The 17,286-nt window shown below is 39.8% G+C and overlaps 1 protein-coding gene across 5 annotated transcripts in view; it reads left to right on the plus strand.

The window, feature by feature from the left end:
- Window positions 1–17,286, plus strand: part of LOC110292472 (serine/threonine-protein kinase Sgk3) — a 107,203-nt gene that overhangs the window by 65,705 nt on the left and 24,212 nt on the right. For all 5 annotated transcript variants that reach the window (XM_029476239.1, XM_029476220.1, XM_021159785.2 and 2 more), the window contains 6 exons: window positions 2,967–3,184; window positions 6,179–6,262; window positions 9,424–9,496; window positions 10,054–10,129; window positions 15,088–15,175; window positions 16,990–17,039. In XM_029476239.1, coding sequence (XP_029332099.1) covers window positions 3,089–3,184; window positions 6,179–6,262; window positions 9,424–9,496; window positions 10,054–10,129; window positions 15,088–15,175; window positions 16,990–17,039 — 467 coding nt within the window. In that variant the 5' untranslated portion in view covers window positions 2,967–3,088. The remainder of the gene's footprint in view (window positions 1–2,966; window positions 3,185–6,178; window positions 6,263–9,423; window positions 9,497–10,053; window positions 10,130–15,087; window positions 15,176–16,989; window positions 17,040–17,286) is intronic.

A 17,286-nucleotide genomic window follows, 5' to 3' on the forward strand; every position in this document is an offset into this window, starting at 1 on the left:
TCTCTCTCTCTCTCTCTCTCTCTCTCTCTCTCTCTCTCTCTCTCTCTCTCTCTCCATATCTGGCTATGGGTCTCTGTATTTGTTCCTATCTGCATAGGAAGCCTCATTTGGTAATGGCTGAACAAGACACAGATCCTTGAATGTAGCAGAATATCATTTTATCACTACTTTTTTTCTTTTTGGTTTCAAAGTATAGCTCTGGGTTATCTAGTCACTGGCCCTTGTTCTCTTGGCAGTGTTGGTATGGGTTCTGTCTCATGGTTTAAGCTACACACAAGCTCTGTGCCACCATTGACCTAGTATATTTTGCCAGCAGAACTGATTGCAGATCATTTTTGTGGCTTGGTTGGTGTCTACATTGGTTGTCTGTGGGGTATTTTTTCATACCAAAGACGCTAGACCATCGGGGAGAAGGTTCTGTCTGCACTGCTCTACCTCCCTCAGTTATGAGCTGTGCAGGTGTTGTCTTCAACAGTGGGTTCCTGCAGTTGGTTTGGGAAGAACAACCCATTGTCTTGGCAACAGCCTGAGTTGTTTGAGGAATTGGATGTAACCCTGTACTGGCACTGAGAGCTTTGCTTGGTGACAACAGATGGCCAGTTAAGACTGTGTTTCCCTCATTATTCGGAGACTTTATCAGGATCGCCTTCATATATTTCAGGATGTTTCCCACTGCACTAGGTTTTTATTTCATTCCTCAAATTCAGCTCAATGCTAGCTTTCTCTCCCTCAGTACCTCTCCTGTTCCCATCTGCCCCACTCCCAGTCCACTCATAAAATGGATTCCATTCCCCCAGCCCTTTCTTATACCCTCTCCGAGATCATAGATCGCAGCTTATCATTTGGCTAATATCCACATATAAATGAATACATACCGTATTTATCTTTCTGTGTCTGGGTTTCTTCACTTAGGATTTTTTTTTCTAGTTCCATCCATTTGCCTGCAGATTTCATGTCAGTTTTTTTTTTTTATTATTATTAAATCCTCTCTGTAAATGTACCACATTTTCCTTATTTAGTCTTCATTTGGGGCACATCTAGCTTATTTTCGATTTATGGCTATTATAAAGAGCAGCAATGGACATGGTTGCGTAAATGTCCTTGTGGTATTGTGGACCATCCTTTGGGTGGTCTGGAGGTATTTTGGTTTCTTGTTTCTAAGGAGCTGCCATTTTGCTTCTCATAGTGGTTGTACAAGTTTGCAGTCCCACCAGTGATAGATGTGTATCCCCTTGCTCCTCAGCCTTGCCAGCACGAGCTGTCACTTGCATTGCTGACTCTAGCCATTCATCCAGGTGTAACATGAAATCTTAAAGGAGCTTTGATTTGTGTCTCCCTGATGGCTAAGGATGCTGAACATTTTCTAAAAAGTGTTTCTCAGTCATTTGAGTTTCTTTTATTGAGAATTTTCTATTTAGATCTCTAACCCATTTTAAAATTGGATTATCTATATTTTGATATCTATATATTTTGGATTTTAGTCCTCTATCAGATGCAGAGTTGATAAAATCTTTTCCCATTCTATGGACTGCTGTTTTGTCCAAATGGTAATATCCTTTGCCTTGTAGAAGCTTTTCAGTTTCATGACGTCCCATTTGTTAATTTTTTATCGTAGTGCCTGTGCTAAAGACAATTCAGGAAGTTATCTCTTTTGTGGTAATGAGTTCAGAGCTATTCCTCACTTTCTCTTCTATCACGTTCAAGGTATCTGGTTTTAGTTTGTGGTCTTTTTGATCCGTTTAGAGTTGGTTCTGTGCATGGTGGGAAACATGGATCTATTTGCATTCTTCTGCATTCAGACATCCAGTTCGACCAGTACCATTAGTTGAGGATGCTGGTTTTTTTCCAGTGTGCGTTTCTGGGTTCTTTATCAAAGATTCAGTGTCTGGATTTATAATTGGGTCTTCAGTTCAATTCTATTGATCAACATGCTTTTTTATGCCAATACGTGCTGTTTTTATTACTATAGCTTTGTAGTACAACTTGAAATCTGGAATGGTGAGACTTCCAGCGATTCTTTTATTGTCTAGGATTGTTGTAGCTATCCTGGGCTTCTTGTGTCCATATTAAGCTGAGATTGGTTGTTTCAAATCTGTGAAGAATTGTGTTGGAATTTTGATGGGGATTGCATTGGATCTGTAGATTGCTTTTGGTAGTATGGACATTTTTACTATGTTAATTCTACCTATTCATGAGCATGAGATTTTTCCATTGTCTGATATCTTCTTCAATTTCTTCCTTCAAAGATTTGAAGTTTTTATTTTATAAGTCTTTGACTTGCTTTGTTAGAGTTACCCTAAGATATTTTATATTATTCAAGGTTGTGGTAAAATGTGTAGTTGCCCTGATTTCTTTTCAATCCATTTATCATTTGTATATAGGAGGGCTACTGATTTTTATCAATTATTTTTGTATCCAGCTATTTTGTTGAAAGTGTTTTAACTGTGTAGGATGTCCTTGGTGGGAATTTTAGGATCACATATATATACTATCATATCATAGCAAATGAGACTTTGATTTCTTTCCTTCCGCTTTGTATCCTCTTGATCTCCATCAGTTGTCTTATTGCTCTAAGACTTCAAGTACTATCTTGAATAGTTATGGAGAGATCAGTGGGAAACTTTGTCTTGTTTAAGTTCCTCTTATTTAATTTAATGCTGGCTATCAGCTTGCTATATATAGCCCTTACTGTGTTTAGCTATGCCCTTCGTATCCTTCATCTCTCTAAGGCTTTTATCATGAAGGGTTGGAGTTTGTCAAAGATATTTTCTGTATCTAATGAGATGATCATGTTGGTTTTCCTTTCAGTTTGTTCTTACGATAGATTCGGTCTACTCATTTTCATATATTGACCCATCCCTACATCTCTGGGATGAAGCGTACCCACACAGTCCTCTTCAAAGGCCAGACAAGGCCAGGTACTCTGAAAATGGTTTTCTAACCATGTTTTCTTCCTATTGTTTAAGGTTCCATGATGGAGTTTGGACATTACCTCAAGAGGTTTCATATTTTGGATTTGTGACTCATATTTACCCTCTGCTGAGAACTTTGAAACTTCAGACTCAATTTCTGTCCTTCAAGACATTAAATGCAGAGGGATTGTACCATGGACTACAAGGAGAGCTGCCCAAGTGTAAGCATTCCCAGCTCTGACGAACACAGAGAGAAAAAGAAGAGGTTCACGGTAAGTGTATGGTGGGAAGAGAGTAAGGACAGTGATGTCTGCACTCCCCCTAGCCCCCTCTACTCCCCTGCCCCTATGTTCTTTCATAACCAGGAATTCTCCTCCCCTCTCCACAGGTCTAGATTTTACTTCTTTTGAATGAGCAATCCTCACAAAACCTTCTTTAGACCAGGTGGTGACGGTACACACCTCTAATCCCAGCACTGTAGAGGAAGGTGGATCTCTTGAGTTCAAGGCCAGCCTGGTCTACAGAGCTGGTTCCAACCTGGCCAGGGCTACAACAGAGAAACTCTCCCTCAAAGGAAAAAGAAAAAGAAAGGAAACGGAAAAATAATAAGAAAACAAAGCTTCCTTTGGCTACTTTAACAGTAATTGTTCTTTTTAGTGCATATTTTTGCCTGTTTGCATATCTCTTTGGAGAACTGTATGAAACTCATAAGCCCTCTTGTCAGATGTATGTGTATAGACACCATTGCACTTCACTGTTGTAGACTCCTGAAGTCCCTGAGTTAAAAACTACTGCCCTGAAATTTCCATAGTGCCTTCTGGCATTTAATACTTTCCACCTCATCTTTAAAATGTTCCCTTGTTTTACCTCTTTTTCTACCTTCAAGGTAAAGGCATTTCTGAGTTTAGTTCCACCGTATTTGCTGGAGGACTTTATAAGGTACAATGAGCATATGCTAACAGTGTGACCAGTGACTGCTATTGGAAAACAAACACTTTAAAAATATATGTCCATTTATTTGCATATGTATGCATTCTTAATAGTACACACATACATGTGGATCCATAGAGGACAAAAGTAATCAGGTATCCTTGGGTGTCCTTTGTCACTTTATGCCAGTTCCTTTGAGGCAGGTCTCTCCTTGAACTTGGGGCTCATGTTTTCTTCATTACTAAAAGCCGAAAAGCCAAGTCTTCCCTCAGAGTTTGGATTAGAGATGTGTGCAGAACATACCACCTGTTACATAGTTTTAGGACCCAAACTCTGTCTTCATGATTGCATAGGCAGTGTTTTAGCTGGCCTTGCCCTTGCTAAGCTGACTTGAAAATATCTTCTGTTGGTGTGAGTAGGTTCTAATAGGGTTCTCTCCAATACAGTGCCTTTGTTCTCAGTATTGCATATCAGCCCCCTTTTGGACCACCACTGATCTGTTAGAATTAGGCCACTGAATCCTTGCCAGTTAAGCCCTGAGATAAGAGATTTTCAGCTGGAATCCATGCTCACCTGGGATCTGAGAAGACCGGAAATGTTAAGCTAAACACCCCAAACAGTATAGTCTGCCTTACTAACTTGCAGAGGTAAATGCAAATGGTAGCTGTTTCTCAGGGTCCTAGATGTGGAACCAGTAAGCAGTTTTCTGGCCCTATTCTCTGTTTCTAAACAAACACCTGTGCATTGATACAAACAGAGGTTGGAGTGTTAGCTGGTTACTCATCTCTCCCTAGCCTTTAGGTTGCAGAATTGTGTATGTGTGTAGTGTGTGTGTGCTAATGTGTGTTGTAATGGTGCATACTTGTTAACACATTTGTATAACCATATTTTCTAGCAACATTACCTTGAAGGTTAGCAAGGGCTGTTACATTACAGCTTGGATAAAATAGTGGAGTGTAGGCAACTTGCCTTTTTTTCTGTGGTTTTACCTTTGGGCCGTTCTGTCCTTCAGGAACTTAACTTCCCACCAAGTTTGGCAGACATTGCTACTACAGTGTGGATAGTGGACTAGCTTGGGTGTCCTTCCCTTTTGTCAAGCAGAGATACTTTCACACATTTTGTGAACGAGTAGGGTGTGCAGATGTTTCTTGATTTGAGGTGGGCATGTGTGCGCACACCTGTGCGTGAGTGTGTGTGTCCACTTAAAATATCGACTTGTGCTCTACGGCTGTCCTTGGCTGAATTATGAAAGGTAGTTTAGTACCTGCTGATGATTTAATGCTGAGATATATAGAGGGAGAAAATGATACAGATTTTTTTAGCTGAAGCTTAATGGTTTTTTAATGAAGTAAATCAGCTTTATGACTGACATAGTAGGGGGTTTAATTCTGCTCACTTCATAGGCTCATTGATTATAATTAAATGAAGTTCTATATGAAGGCATTAGACACAATTGCAAAATGGCATCAGAAAAATGAAGGGATGCAATTATTATCTGAAAGGTACTGTGTAAAAGATGGTCTGGGAAGAAAAGAAGTAGTAGCTGAGTGCTCACTGTGGGCCAGGCATCACTTTTGAAAGTACTTTATAACTTCAAGCTCATAGCTATCTGCTGAGTAAGAAAATGGCATCACTTAATTCTACCATCTTTTACTCTTGGGAAAGAAAATATGAAGCAAGAATGGCAAAATGTTAGAAGTCAGTAGTCCTGACAGTGAGCACACACACACACACACACATACACACACACACACACACCCATGGTCTTTCTCTGAAAATAACAGGTTCAACAGTTTAGTGCTGTGTTTTATTGGAGTTACATACTCAAATACTCTTATCTTGAATTACTTAAGATGAGCTAATCAGGATTTAAAAAAAAAAAAAAACCTTCCATCTTATAGTTTGTACTGTTGTGTGTGTTTTTTAAAAAGTTTGTTACAAAGAAGTTGATTACATAAAATTTTAAATGTGGGGCTGGTGAGATAGCTCAGCAGTTAAGAGCACCGACTGCTCTTCCAAAGGTCCTGAGTTCGAATCCCAGCAACCACATGGTGGCTCACAGCCATCTGTAACAAAATCTGATGCCCTCTTCTGGAGTGTCTGAAGACAGCTACAGTGTAAAGACATATAATAAATAAATAAATGTTTAAAAAAATTTTTAAATGCAATGTTAAATTATCCCAAAGTAAAGAGTAGTTAACATCGCTAGAACAAAAAGTTTGTTTCATTTGATATGCATTTTTATCTTTCAGAATCACATAAACAGTTACCAGCTGTTGTGTATGGCTTCTTTGCAGTTGAAGTTTGTTAAGTTATGTCTTTTTTTAACTCCACAGGTTTATAAAGTCCTGGTCTCTGTGGGCAGACGCGAGTGGTTTGTCTTCAGGAGATACGCAGAGTTTGACAAACTCTACAATTCTGTAAGAGACTGCATCGTTTCTGTCTAAAGTAAACCGTCTGAGCAAACTCCCTGGGCTGAGAAAGGGGTTTGAATGAGTAAACACATGCTGAAGCAGGAAAGGGGTTGGCTCTTCAGAAGCATCTGAACTCAGTCTTCGTGTGAAGTGTGGAAAGACAGACAGTTCCAAGTGAACAAGAAGGGTGACAGACAAGACAGAGAGCTCAAGGATATTTCAGTGCAGGTGACATTAGACACAAATCTTTGTGCCAAATAATGGCATTCATCAGGGTAGTTCTGGGTAAAAGTGTCACCTGCTCTCCTTCTCTGTGTCATTTGTAGGAGTGATTAGTTCCAGGTTTCAGATACTAACAAAGCTGAGCCAAGTTTGAAATCCAAGTGACCATTGGCTGTCTAAATGACTGAAACCATTTTATTCCTAATCCAGCTATTAAGTAGTTCACAGTCTAGTGCCTATAGTTGCACGTAGTTTTTAACATATGCAGTGAGGTACCACGATCATTGAGAGGCATCAGGCCAGATTCTGCCAGGTGCTGATGTAAGTGGAAGATGCTATAAAAAGTCTTATAGCAGTCCAACAGTGCACTGCAGAAGCCTGGATTAGATCAGCTTTGACTCCCAAGCTTTGTTTCAGTTATGGATAACAAACAAACAAACAAAAAAACAATTGTGGCCCCCACCCCCAGTTCATTTAATGAGTAGATTACCAGGCATCTCTAGAAAATTGTTCAGAAAGGCAAATTTTCATTTCTTAACCCTGTCTCCTGATTTTAAGATAGTCCTTGCTGCTTTTGTGAGCTGATCCACGTGGGTGGCTCATGACGACCTGAAGTCCCATTTCACAACCCTCTCTTGCCTTCAGGGACATGACACACACACACAGTGCGTGTACAGACGCATTACTACAATTTTAAAAAAATACGTAAATCTGCAAGCTATCATTCGTAAGAGGTTTCAAAAACATATCAAGGAGCGGTGTATCAGCTGAGAGACAAACTGTTTCCCAGTGAAGTATAGTGAGTCATAGATCTCATGGGTTTTTAGGTCATAAAAGTTGGGCTCTGGAAATTTTGCCATTTCTCTGTATCTGCTCTAAGTAGCACTCAAGTGATACACTAATTGAAAGTGAACTTACAAATAACAATGTTCTAGTTTTGAGTGACATTACCTGATGTAAATTACTACACATTCTAGAAAAATCTGGATAGTTGGGGAACTTAAAGTAGATTAAATGGCAGCTGTAGCCTGCAGTGTTACTTACTATTCGGGGGTAATGTTTACTGCTTTCCTCTGTTCTTTATGGTTCATTAAAGCTTAATGTAACTGATTTTCCTATACATTGTTTTTACATACTGCTTAACAAGGGATGTCAAGGTAGTGACTGTAAGTGAAATGACAGTTTTGGAGGAAAATAGTAACAAGTAGTGTTAGCCTTTGTAACCTTTTTAGTAGGGTTATTTTTTTTTTTTAATTATTTCTTTTGGGAGCTGGTGAGAGTTGACCGGCTGCTCCTCTCACATCCCTGAGTGCCATCTCTCCCCTCACAGCCCTAGATGTCATCTTTCCACGTTTCTCTCACTTTTTTCATCTTTTTGTTTGCTAATTTTGTCTTGTAAATGTCTTATAAATGTTTTCAGATTCTTGTCACCACAAAAACAGTATCAGTTGTATTATTTAAAACTATAAAAATCTTGGGATGCAGAGGCAGGCGGATTTCTGAGTTAGAGGCCAGCCTGGTCTACAAAGTGAGTTCCAGGACAGCCAGGGCTACACAGAGAAACCCTGTCTCGGAAAAAAAAAAAAAACAAACAAACCAAAAAACTATAAAAATCGATCTAAACCTGGCCTCTATCTCCCTAAGTTTGAAAACTCAAATTCTTTTCCTCTGTTTAGAATAAAAGATAAAGCAAAAAGTAAAAATTTCAATTTGTGAATATTTTTATTGTCACTTAACTGTGTTTTTAAAGAATGTGGTTGGTATTTTAAATTTTTATTGATTCAAATTGTCTAAAAGACGTAACTATATTAGTACAAACAAGAAAATAATAAAATACTGCTGATGTGGTAGTGCACGCCTTTAATCCCAGGAGGCAGAGGCAGGCAGATCTCTTGTGACCAGTCAGAGCAATATAGAGAAACCCTACCTCAAGGGGGAAAAGCAAGAAAATAATAAAATACCATCACTCTCTTCAATTACTGCTGTGATGCTATTTGTTTCATGTTACTTATGAAACAGCCCATTGCAATTTTGGCACAAATCCTAACTTGCCATTTCATCTGTAAATATCTCAATACAGTTTTATCTAAAAGAGAACGATTGTTAAAACACAGCGTCGCTGCTCGCATCTAAAGACAGACAGCGATGCCTTGATACTGGATGCCCAGCACTTGTTTATGCGGCAGCTGATAAGTCTCAGCATCTTTACAGTCTGTGTGCTTGTTGCAGGGTATCATTTGTTTACCCCTCTTTAAGTCTAGGGTTTGCTGACTGCCTGCCCATAGCCTGCACTGATTCTTTTATTCTTGTATTTTCTGTTAGTTGCCAGTCAGATCTGTAGTTTCTTTATGTGTGGATTTTCTACTGCCAGCTAGCTTACAACTCGACTGACCCTTGTTTAATTTCTTTCTACAATATGTGCTCAGGCAGCAAATGGTTCCTCAATAAGAGTAAGTTTTTCCTCAAATAAATCTAATAAACAAATGTATTAGATGAAGAGAAAGAGCTGAGGGAATTGAGGGCAAAATTAATTCACTTTCTCTGAGCATTGTTGTTAATCTGTTGCTGAGGAGAAGGGTGAGTGGTGCCTGCAGAACCTAGGTGCCATTCTTCAGTCTGAGTGTTAACTGAATGGGAATTAATTCAACTGCACAAAAACATCCGAAAGATGCTCAGTTAGCCTATCCCCATTTTACAGACAAAACAGACAAACAAAAAACACTGAGGCACAACCATGTTAAGTGACTCACCAAGGTTACATGCCAAACAGTTCCCTGGGACAAACGAGGAGGATTAGCAGTCAGTCCGTGGCATTTTACCCACACTTGTTAGTATTGTATGTTGCACCTTCATACTACAGTAAATCTTCCTTAAGTTCACACTGTGTTGTCCAGGCATAAATAGATTTAGAAATTAGCTCACAGAATGCTCTTTTTGAAATTCAGTTAAAGAAGCAGTTTCCTGCCATGGCTCTGAAGATTCCTGCCAAGAGAATATTTGGTGATAATTTTGATCCAGGTAAGCAAAAGCTTTGTAGTATAACTGTCACGTTCTAGTTTAAGGCTGAAGAAGCAGGTCATGTGTTCACTGAAGAATATAACTGTTCAGAGCTTTTTTGTTTTTTGAGATAGAATCTTGCTGTGTAGTCTAGGCTGGCTTCAAACTTGTGATCCTCCTGCCTCAGCCTTGGGCATGAACTGCTCCTACATGTATTTTGTTCATGAAGTTTATGATATACAGTCTCCTTCACTGTTGAGAAGACACATAAGCTGAGCACCATGGAGAGAGCAGATGGTTCTTCAGTAAGAGGCAGTGCTTAGTGTCAAGATACCCAACTCCTCCAAATGTAAGGACTGTGTGCGTTGACTCCATCTTGGCTCTGTCAGTGACGCTGTAGTTTTCTTGAGCATCTACAAAGCTCTCCCTCCTTCAGTACCAAATACTAACTAGGAAATAGCTTCTTGACCACAGTTTGCTGCCCCGTGCTTGTCTATTCTCCAATGAATGAATGCTTCGCGATAACTGTATAAGATGACAGAAATATGACTACTAGTGCACACCTGTCTCTCTTACAGATTTTATTAAACAAAGAAGAGCAGGACTGAATGAGTTCATTCAGAACTTGGTCAGATATCCAGAGCTTTACAACCAGTAAGTACTTTCCTCTTGTTCTAAAGAGACAGTGAAGCCAAGCCCAAGCGTATTGATTAAACCTCAGGAAGAGTTTTGGGAAATCTTTCTGGAACGCGTTCTCCTAATGTTCTGTGTCACTGTTCTTCAGCTCAGACGTTTCCTTCCCTTCGTACTTGTATGATGTCTCAGCTGGGTTTCTGTGGTTGGAACAGGACACCGTGACCAAAGTCCACTTGAGAATGAAAGGGGTTGTTTCATCTGACAGCTCTCAGAGCCTACTCATCACTGAGGGAAGTCAGAGCAGGACCTGAAACAGAAGCCATGGTGGAATACTGCTTGCTGGCTTGCTCCTCATGGCTGACTGAAACAGAAGCCATGGTGGAATACTGCTTGCTGGCTTGCTCCTCATGGCTGAATCAACCTGCTTTCTTGTATGCCCAGCAGTACCACCCTAGTGAGCTGTGCCCTGCCACATTAATCATGAAAATATACTACAGACTCTCCTACAGGCAAATATTATGTATGAAGGCATTTTTTTTCCAATTAAGAATTCCTCGTTATAGATGACTCTGGCTTGTTTCAAATTGTCAAAAATACTAACCAAGACATAGAAATTTTATGGATTACTGTTTAAATCAGTTTGATATTAGTTAAAACATCTTGCTAGCTGGTTATATTTATCCATCACTTGGAAAGGTACCTCAGTATCTGATGCCCACTAGGATTAGACCACATGTTATCCATATGTTCCAGAAACATAGGTAGTTGCACTCTGATCTACCCAACCTCAGCTCTTAACCCCTTCTTCTCCCTCCTCTGAGCCTTGCAGGGGTCAGGGTGATAATATAATGTCCCGTTTGTGGCTGAGAACCCTCTGGCACTTTCTGCACATTGGTCACTTGTGACAACAGATATTTTTATATACATGTGCACTTTATAAGTGAGCGTCTTCTTCTCTGGGTAGAAGAAATCTCAGGCCCCCATGAACAAATAACCAAGAGGTTTTAACCTGACATTTCCTTTTTAATAAGACAAGATACTTTGTATTTTGTAGATCTCGTCTTTTGTTAATAGAACTTAGTTTTCATTTTATTGTCCAATTATAACATGAGTATTCACTGCATTCTTATTGCTACTGTCAGGGAAACACACTTTAAATGGCTTTAGAAACCTTGGTGGAGCATGCTTATAATTCCATACCTGGAGGGGCCAGCCTGGGCTGTATTAGACCCTGTCACAACTTCTTGACCCCAGATTTGTTCTAATAGGAAAGGGTATTTTAAAAAATAAGTATGAAAATATGATTTTAAAATTATGTTTTTTAACTGGAATATAGTTTGTTTATCTGACCTTTGGATAAAAAGGGGGATTTTCTGAATACATTGGCAGTAAATAATTGGGTCCCAAAGCTGAACAGTGGTACTCCTGACTAAAACCCTAAAATACTAAGTGAACTGAAAACCAAAAAGACATAATAATTTGCTATGATAAAGGATGATAAATAGATATACATATTGAAAGAGAGCCAGTGCAAATGATACACACTGAAAGAAAAGGAAATATAGGCAGGATAAATGGCTCAGTGGTTTAGCACATAGGCTACCCTTCCAGAGGATCTGGGTTTGACTTCTAGTACCTATATGTAGCTCAGAACCATTTGTAGCTCCAGTTCCAAGGGTCTGATACCTTTGGCATCCACAGGCAGCAGGTACACATATGGTGCACAGGCAAACAGGCAAAATACTCCGGCATATAAAGGAAAAAGTGAAAGTGCTGACCATCCTAAGCACTGAACCTTTCCGTATGCATTTAGGAGATGGAAGAAGAGCTGGATGTGCTGGTGCACGCCTGTAATCTCCATACGGAGGAGATGGAGGCAGGGGCCTAGAGACATGGTTCCATACTGGCTGCTCTTGTAGAAGACCCAGATTCTCTTCCCAGAGTCCCTCATAGTGGCTCACAACCATCTGTAGTTTGTCTTAGGCGATCTGACCCCGCTTCTGGCCTCTGCAGGCCCTTACATGAATTGGCACATAGACATACACGCAAAGAAAACATAAATACACATAAAAATAAGATGGGAAAACAAGTGGAGGTGGGAAAGTCAACGGTTCAAAACCAACATAGGGCCACATAATTTGTTAGAGCAGAGCCTGGTCCACACGAGACCTTATAATAATGCAATAACAAGAATAACAAAACAAAAACAGGAGATGAAAATGGAAGCAAGTCTGAAACCACTCAAATACCTTGTTTAAGTCCCTATTCCTTCTTTCTTTCCCGAGATAACCACATCTCTGATTCTAAAAACATAGATTAGTGTGGCCTGACCTTAAACTTCATATAGCTAAGGTCACAGCATGCACCTTCTCTCTCTGCCTTGGTAATTTTTATTGCTCTAAATATTCCATAACTCATCCAATTCTACTAATGGACATTTTGTGTTAATAGAAATTCAGTCTTCGTGCTTCCCATTTGAACATCAAACTATTGGTGTGCCTCAGGGAGCCACATTTACAGACTTCACGTAAAATTTCTGAGTTAAGAACAAAACAACTTTGACATTAAATGCACCTGTTACGGCTGCTTTCCAGGGACCCAGCCTATGCCAGTGTGTACTTTGCTAGCTTTAAGTCCTAAAGCTATCTAGCTGTGTTTAGAGTAATACTGGAAGTATATTTTGGAATTTCAAGAGACATGAGGATTTTTTTTCTGGCTGTTAGAAATGTTATTGGTCTTGCCATGTCTTGTAGTACACATGTACAAATGTTCTTGAAGTGTCTGGGTTGTGGGATGCGTGCTTAACTCCAAGGCATAGTCATGTGACTTTCCAAGGTGGTTGCAGCAGTTTGTATTTCCAGGATAAATATAGGAAATGACATTGCTCATCTGGCCACCACTTTGTATGATTAGTCTCAGTTTTAGCCATTCTGATGAGCAAATGGTAATACCTTGTTCTGACTTTAATTAATGATAATGTTGGTCATGTTAGTACATAGTAGCAGTGAAATTATGTCCCTTGTTAGCTTTTAACACTAACCACAGCTGGGAGAATCTTTAGATGTTCATAAAAACTAGGAGGAGAGTAAAACTTGGTATAGCATTTCTAGAAGTAATCAGAGTATAGCTAAAATGTTAACATGGTTTATTATCCAGAGTAAATAATTTTTGTTCTGTTCTGTTTTGGTTTTGAGACAGGGTTTCTCAGTGTATCTCTGGCAGTTCTGGAACCCACTCTGTAGACCAGACTGACCTCCAGCTCATAGATCTACCTGCCTCTGTTTCCTGTGTGCTGGGATTAAACATAATGCCTGGTCCCAAATTAAGTGGTTTTGGTTTTTAAAAGGGATTCCATGGATAAAGGAGTTTGCCAAGCAAGGCAGGCCACCTGAATTCTATCCTCAGAACGCACAGAAAGGTAGAAGGCCTCTGGCTTTCATCCCTGCACCATAGGCACATACTCCCTCCACCTCCATTTGTGCAAATAATAAAACTTTAAAATATTTAAGTCTGTCTTGTGAGTCATAATGAAGCCATGGTTCTAAACCCAAGGTGTGCCTTTGCAACACTGTCTGCAGAGCATGAACGTTGACTTGGTGCCTCTGTCTGGACTATCTGATGGTTAGAGCCTCTGATGTTCAGGAGAGAATTTGAAGTAGGCACCATAAGATGAATATATAAATGTAGCATGATCAAAATTTTGCAGAGAATAAAGCCAACATATAAGCTATTGTGGGTTTTGGAATATATGTCCTTTTTTTTGTTGTTGTTCCTTTGTTCATTCAGTGCAATATTTTGAGGTTTATTCCTGTCCTAACAGGTATAAGTAAGTACTTTACTACATGGTTTACTACATAGTGTTTGTCCATTTATTAGTTGGTGGACATTTGTGGCATTTCTCCTTTTGTGCTATTACAAATAATGCTATTATAAATACTCATGTATGAAATTCAGGATAAATATATTCTTATGATTTGTGCATGTAAACCTACAGTGGATCATTAAGTAATGGTTAACAGTTGTAAAGAGCATCCTTTTTAAAAGTAATTTTTTATCTTTCTGGTTTTCTACAAGTTTTATTTGTATTGAGTTGTTAAGACCACCCATTGACTGTGTGTATGTGTGCATCAGGACAGCAATTTGGCCGTTAGTTGGGATTTTCATTAGTACATAAATAGTCTGCTTTAATTTTAGTCTACCCCATCAGCTTATGTCTTTGTACCCATGTGGAGATCTATTCTAATATACATTATTAGGATACATATATCTCCCTGTATTCAAGGAAAGGCTTTCCTTGTATCTGTGGGAATACACAGAGGAGAGGACAACTCTATATGTTCATCACAGTGGCAGAGCACAGCAGGCAGTGCTCCACACTGTAGGTTCATGTCATTGCTGGCTGCCAACTGGTGTACTCTATAGGCAGTTACTATAGCTGGCCTACTCCTGCTGGTGACAGGTGCCCCTTTGCCTTCAGTTTACTATGAGAAAGAGAAAGCTGGTTTTTTATATGGACCTGTAACTGGTCCCCCTCCCACCCACCCATCGCTTAAGCTTATAAAGGAAGAGTCTACATCTGAGGAAAATGTATTCCTGGTCTCTCCAAGCCAGCCTGCTTTTCAGGAGAGGCTCATTCTCCATCCCAGCAGTAGCACATGAGTGTGACCCTTCCTGCTCCGGGCATCCTTTTATCCATCTGACTTTGCTGGTTAATGGATGTGAAGTGAATCTCAGTTTCAGTTTCCATTTTGGATTTCCTCTAGTGTGAACCATCTGTTTATAACTTTGCCTGCTCCTCTATTGGGTTTCCTCTTTTTAAAAGCAGAACTTCTCCATTCCTATTACAATAGTGAATAATATACTTTGTAGTTTTCCTGCTGCAAATGCTAATATGGCGGTTTCTGTTTCTGTTCCTTTTTAAGGGGACACAGGCTGTTAATATGCTGTCAGAGTAATAAATTAATCTTTGTTTTCAGTCCAGACGTCCGAGCGTTCCTTCAAATGGACAGCCCGAGGCATCAGTCAGATCCATCTGAAGATGAGGATGAAAGAAGTACTGCGAAGGTAGCAGGGGCGCTGTGCTTGACAGTCACAGCCTCAGTGATGTGCTTAACCTCAGACATGTGCTCTTACTTCAGAGCAGCATTAATGCAGAACCAAGGGATCGCGTCTGCGCTAGGTTGTCTGCACTGTAGCATACCTAAAAACAATGACACCATTTGCACACTATTACCCACCCCTCCTTTTTCTTTTCATGTGCATTGTGTGTGCTGTTGTATGGTGCATACATGTGGACATACGTGTGGAGGAACATGTGAATGGAGGTCTGAGGTTGATATTGGCAGTCTTCTACAGTGCCCTTACATTTTACTCAATGAAGCAGGACCTGATAGTCAAACATATACCCCACCAACATGGCTGGTCTTGCCAGGCAGCTAGCTTGCTCTGGGGAGTCCTGTCCCCACCCTTGAGGCTGGAATTACAGGCCAGCTGCCATGTCTACCTGGCATTTATGTGGGTTCTGTGGATCCAAACTGGTCCTCTTGCTTGTGTGGCAAGTGCTTTAACTACTGAGCCCTGATCACTGTCTCTATGTATGAAATACATAGAAATTGTACTTTGAAGTAAAAAGCATAATGCAGGTTGTTCTTAATATTGAAATTAAGTAGAATAAGCTTATTTTTAGAAGTTACTTTTAATATTCACTTTTGGGTCATGTAAGAAAGAAAAAAAATGTAAATCAGGGTATTATAAGTACAGTAGTACTGTGTCACCTGGAAATTATAAATCTGAAGTAAATTTCAGTAAAAATATGGTAATCTTACATGGAATGTGATTATATTGTTGTAGAGGTATGTGTGCTACATATACATAAAAGTTACTTATTTTCTTGAATATATAAAGGACTTCAAAGTGGATTTATGGGAAGCTAATTTCACTTATAGTTGGCTTTTGGGAAAGTGTCTACTGTGGGATGGGTTTGAAGCTCAGGGGCAGAATACATGCCCAGAGGCCCTGCTTTAATCCTTTGTAACCCAAGAAGAAACAGATGCTGTCTATGACAGGACCACTAGATTCAACTTAGGGAGTTTTCAGTTGAGTTTTCAGGTGAACTAGAATCTTTTCAAGTTAAGTTGCTCTGTGCTGTAACAGGTGAGTAAGGCTTCACTGCTGAATTGATCCTGGTCTTTAATTTACTGTATCTAAAACTTTGAAACTACTAAACTGCTGGGGACGAGAGAAAACCCTGTCTTAATTTCCTTTGGAGATGATTCTGCCAGGGGCTGAGAGAGCAGTCAGTCCGCCAGTGGGTGAGCCTGAGTTTGGATCCATCCCCAGTACCCAGAGAAAAGCTGAGTATGGCAGTGCCTGGGGTGGAGACAGAGGTCCTAGGGACTCACTGGCCAGCTCCAGGCTCTGTGAGATTGTCTGTTAAAGATAAGGAAGATCCAGGCAATCTCAGGGCTCCACTCTGCACTCAGTTGGATCTGCTCTGCATAGCCCTCATTACTGTCAACCTGGGTTAAATTCTTTTAATATTTGAAAAACAAATAGCATGGTAACCAGTTCTGAGTGTAAAGTGATTGTTGCTGTTAAAGTGTGTTTTCTGTGCTCCGCTCTCCCACGCAGCTTTGCCTGTTCCTTGTCCATTTAATGCTGAGTGTCATATCTGACTCTTCTTTTTTCTTGCAACTGCTCTTGAAAGTTATCACAATAAGAGTGACTGCTTATACTGATTATATTCCAGAATTAGGACTTGAGGCTTCTTTAACATATATTGTTGACTGTGGTACAGTTATATAATTTTATATCAAGGCATCCATTGATTTGTAATCTTTGACACTAATGAGAATACTGTTTTCCCCCTCACTAAATAGCCACATTCTACCTCACGGAACATCAACCTGGGACCAACTGGAAATCCTCAGTAGGTTTAACTTACTTCCATTTTTTTTTTTTTTTTTGAGAATAGGCATTTTTGTGAAGTTATACCATTTTAACTGGAGGCTGTGAAATGTGTCAGTAGATACAGAGAATATAATGCTGTCATGTGCTTCATTGCTCTAGCAGAGCTAGACGTTTTGTTTTAAAACTATTCGTCTCTCTCTCTCTCCCTCCCTCTCTCTCTCTCTCTCTCTCTCTCTCTCTCTCTCTCTCTCTCTCTCTCTCTCTGT

Source organism: Mus caroli, chromosome 1 (assembly GCF_900094665.2).
Source record: "Mus caroli chromosome 1, CAROLI_EIJ_v1.1, whole genome shotgun sequence".
NCBI lineage: Eukaryota > Metazoa > Chordata > Mammalia > Rodentia > Muridae > Mus > Mus caroli.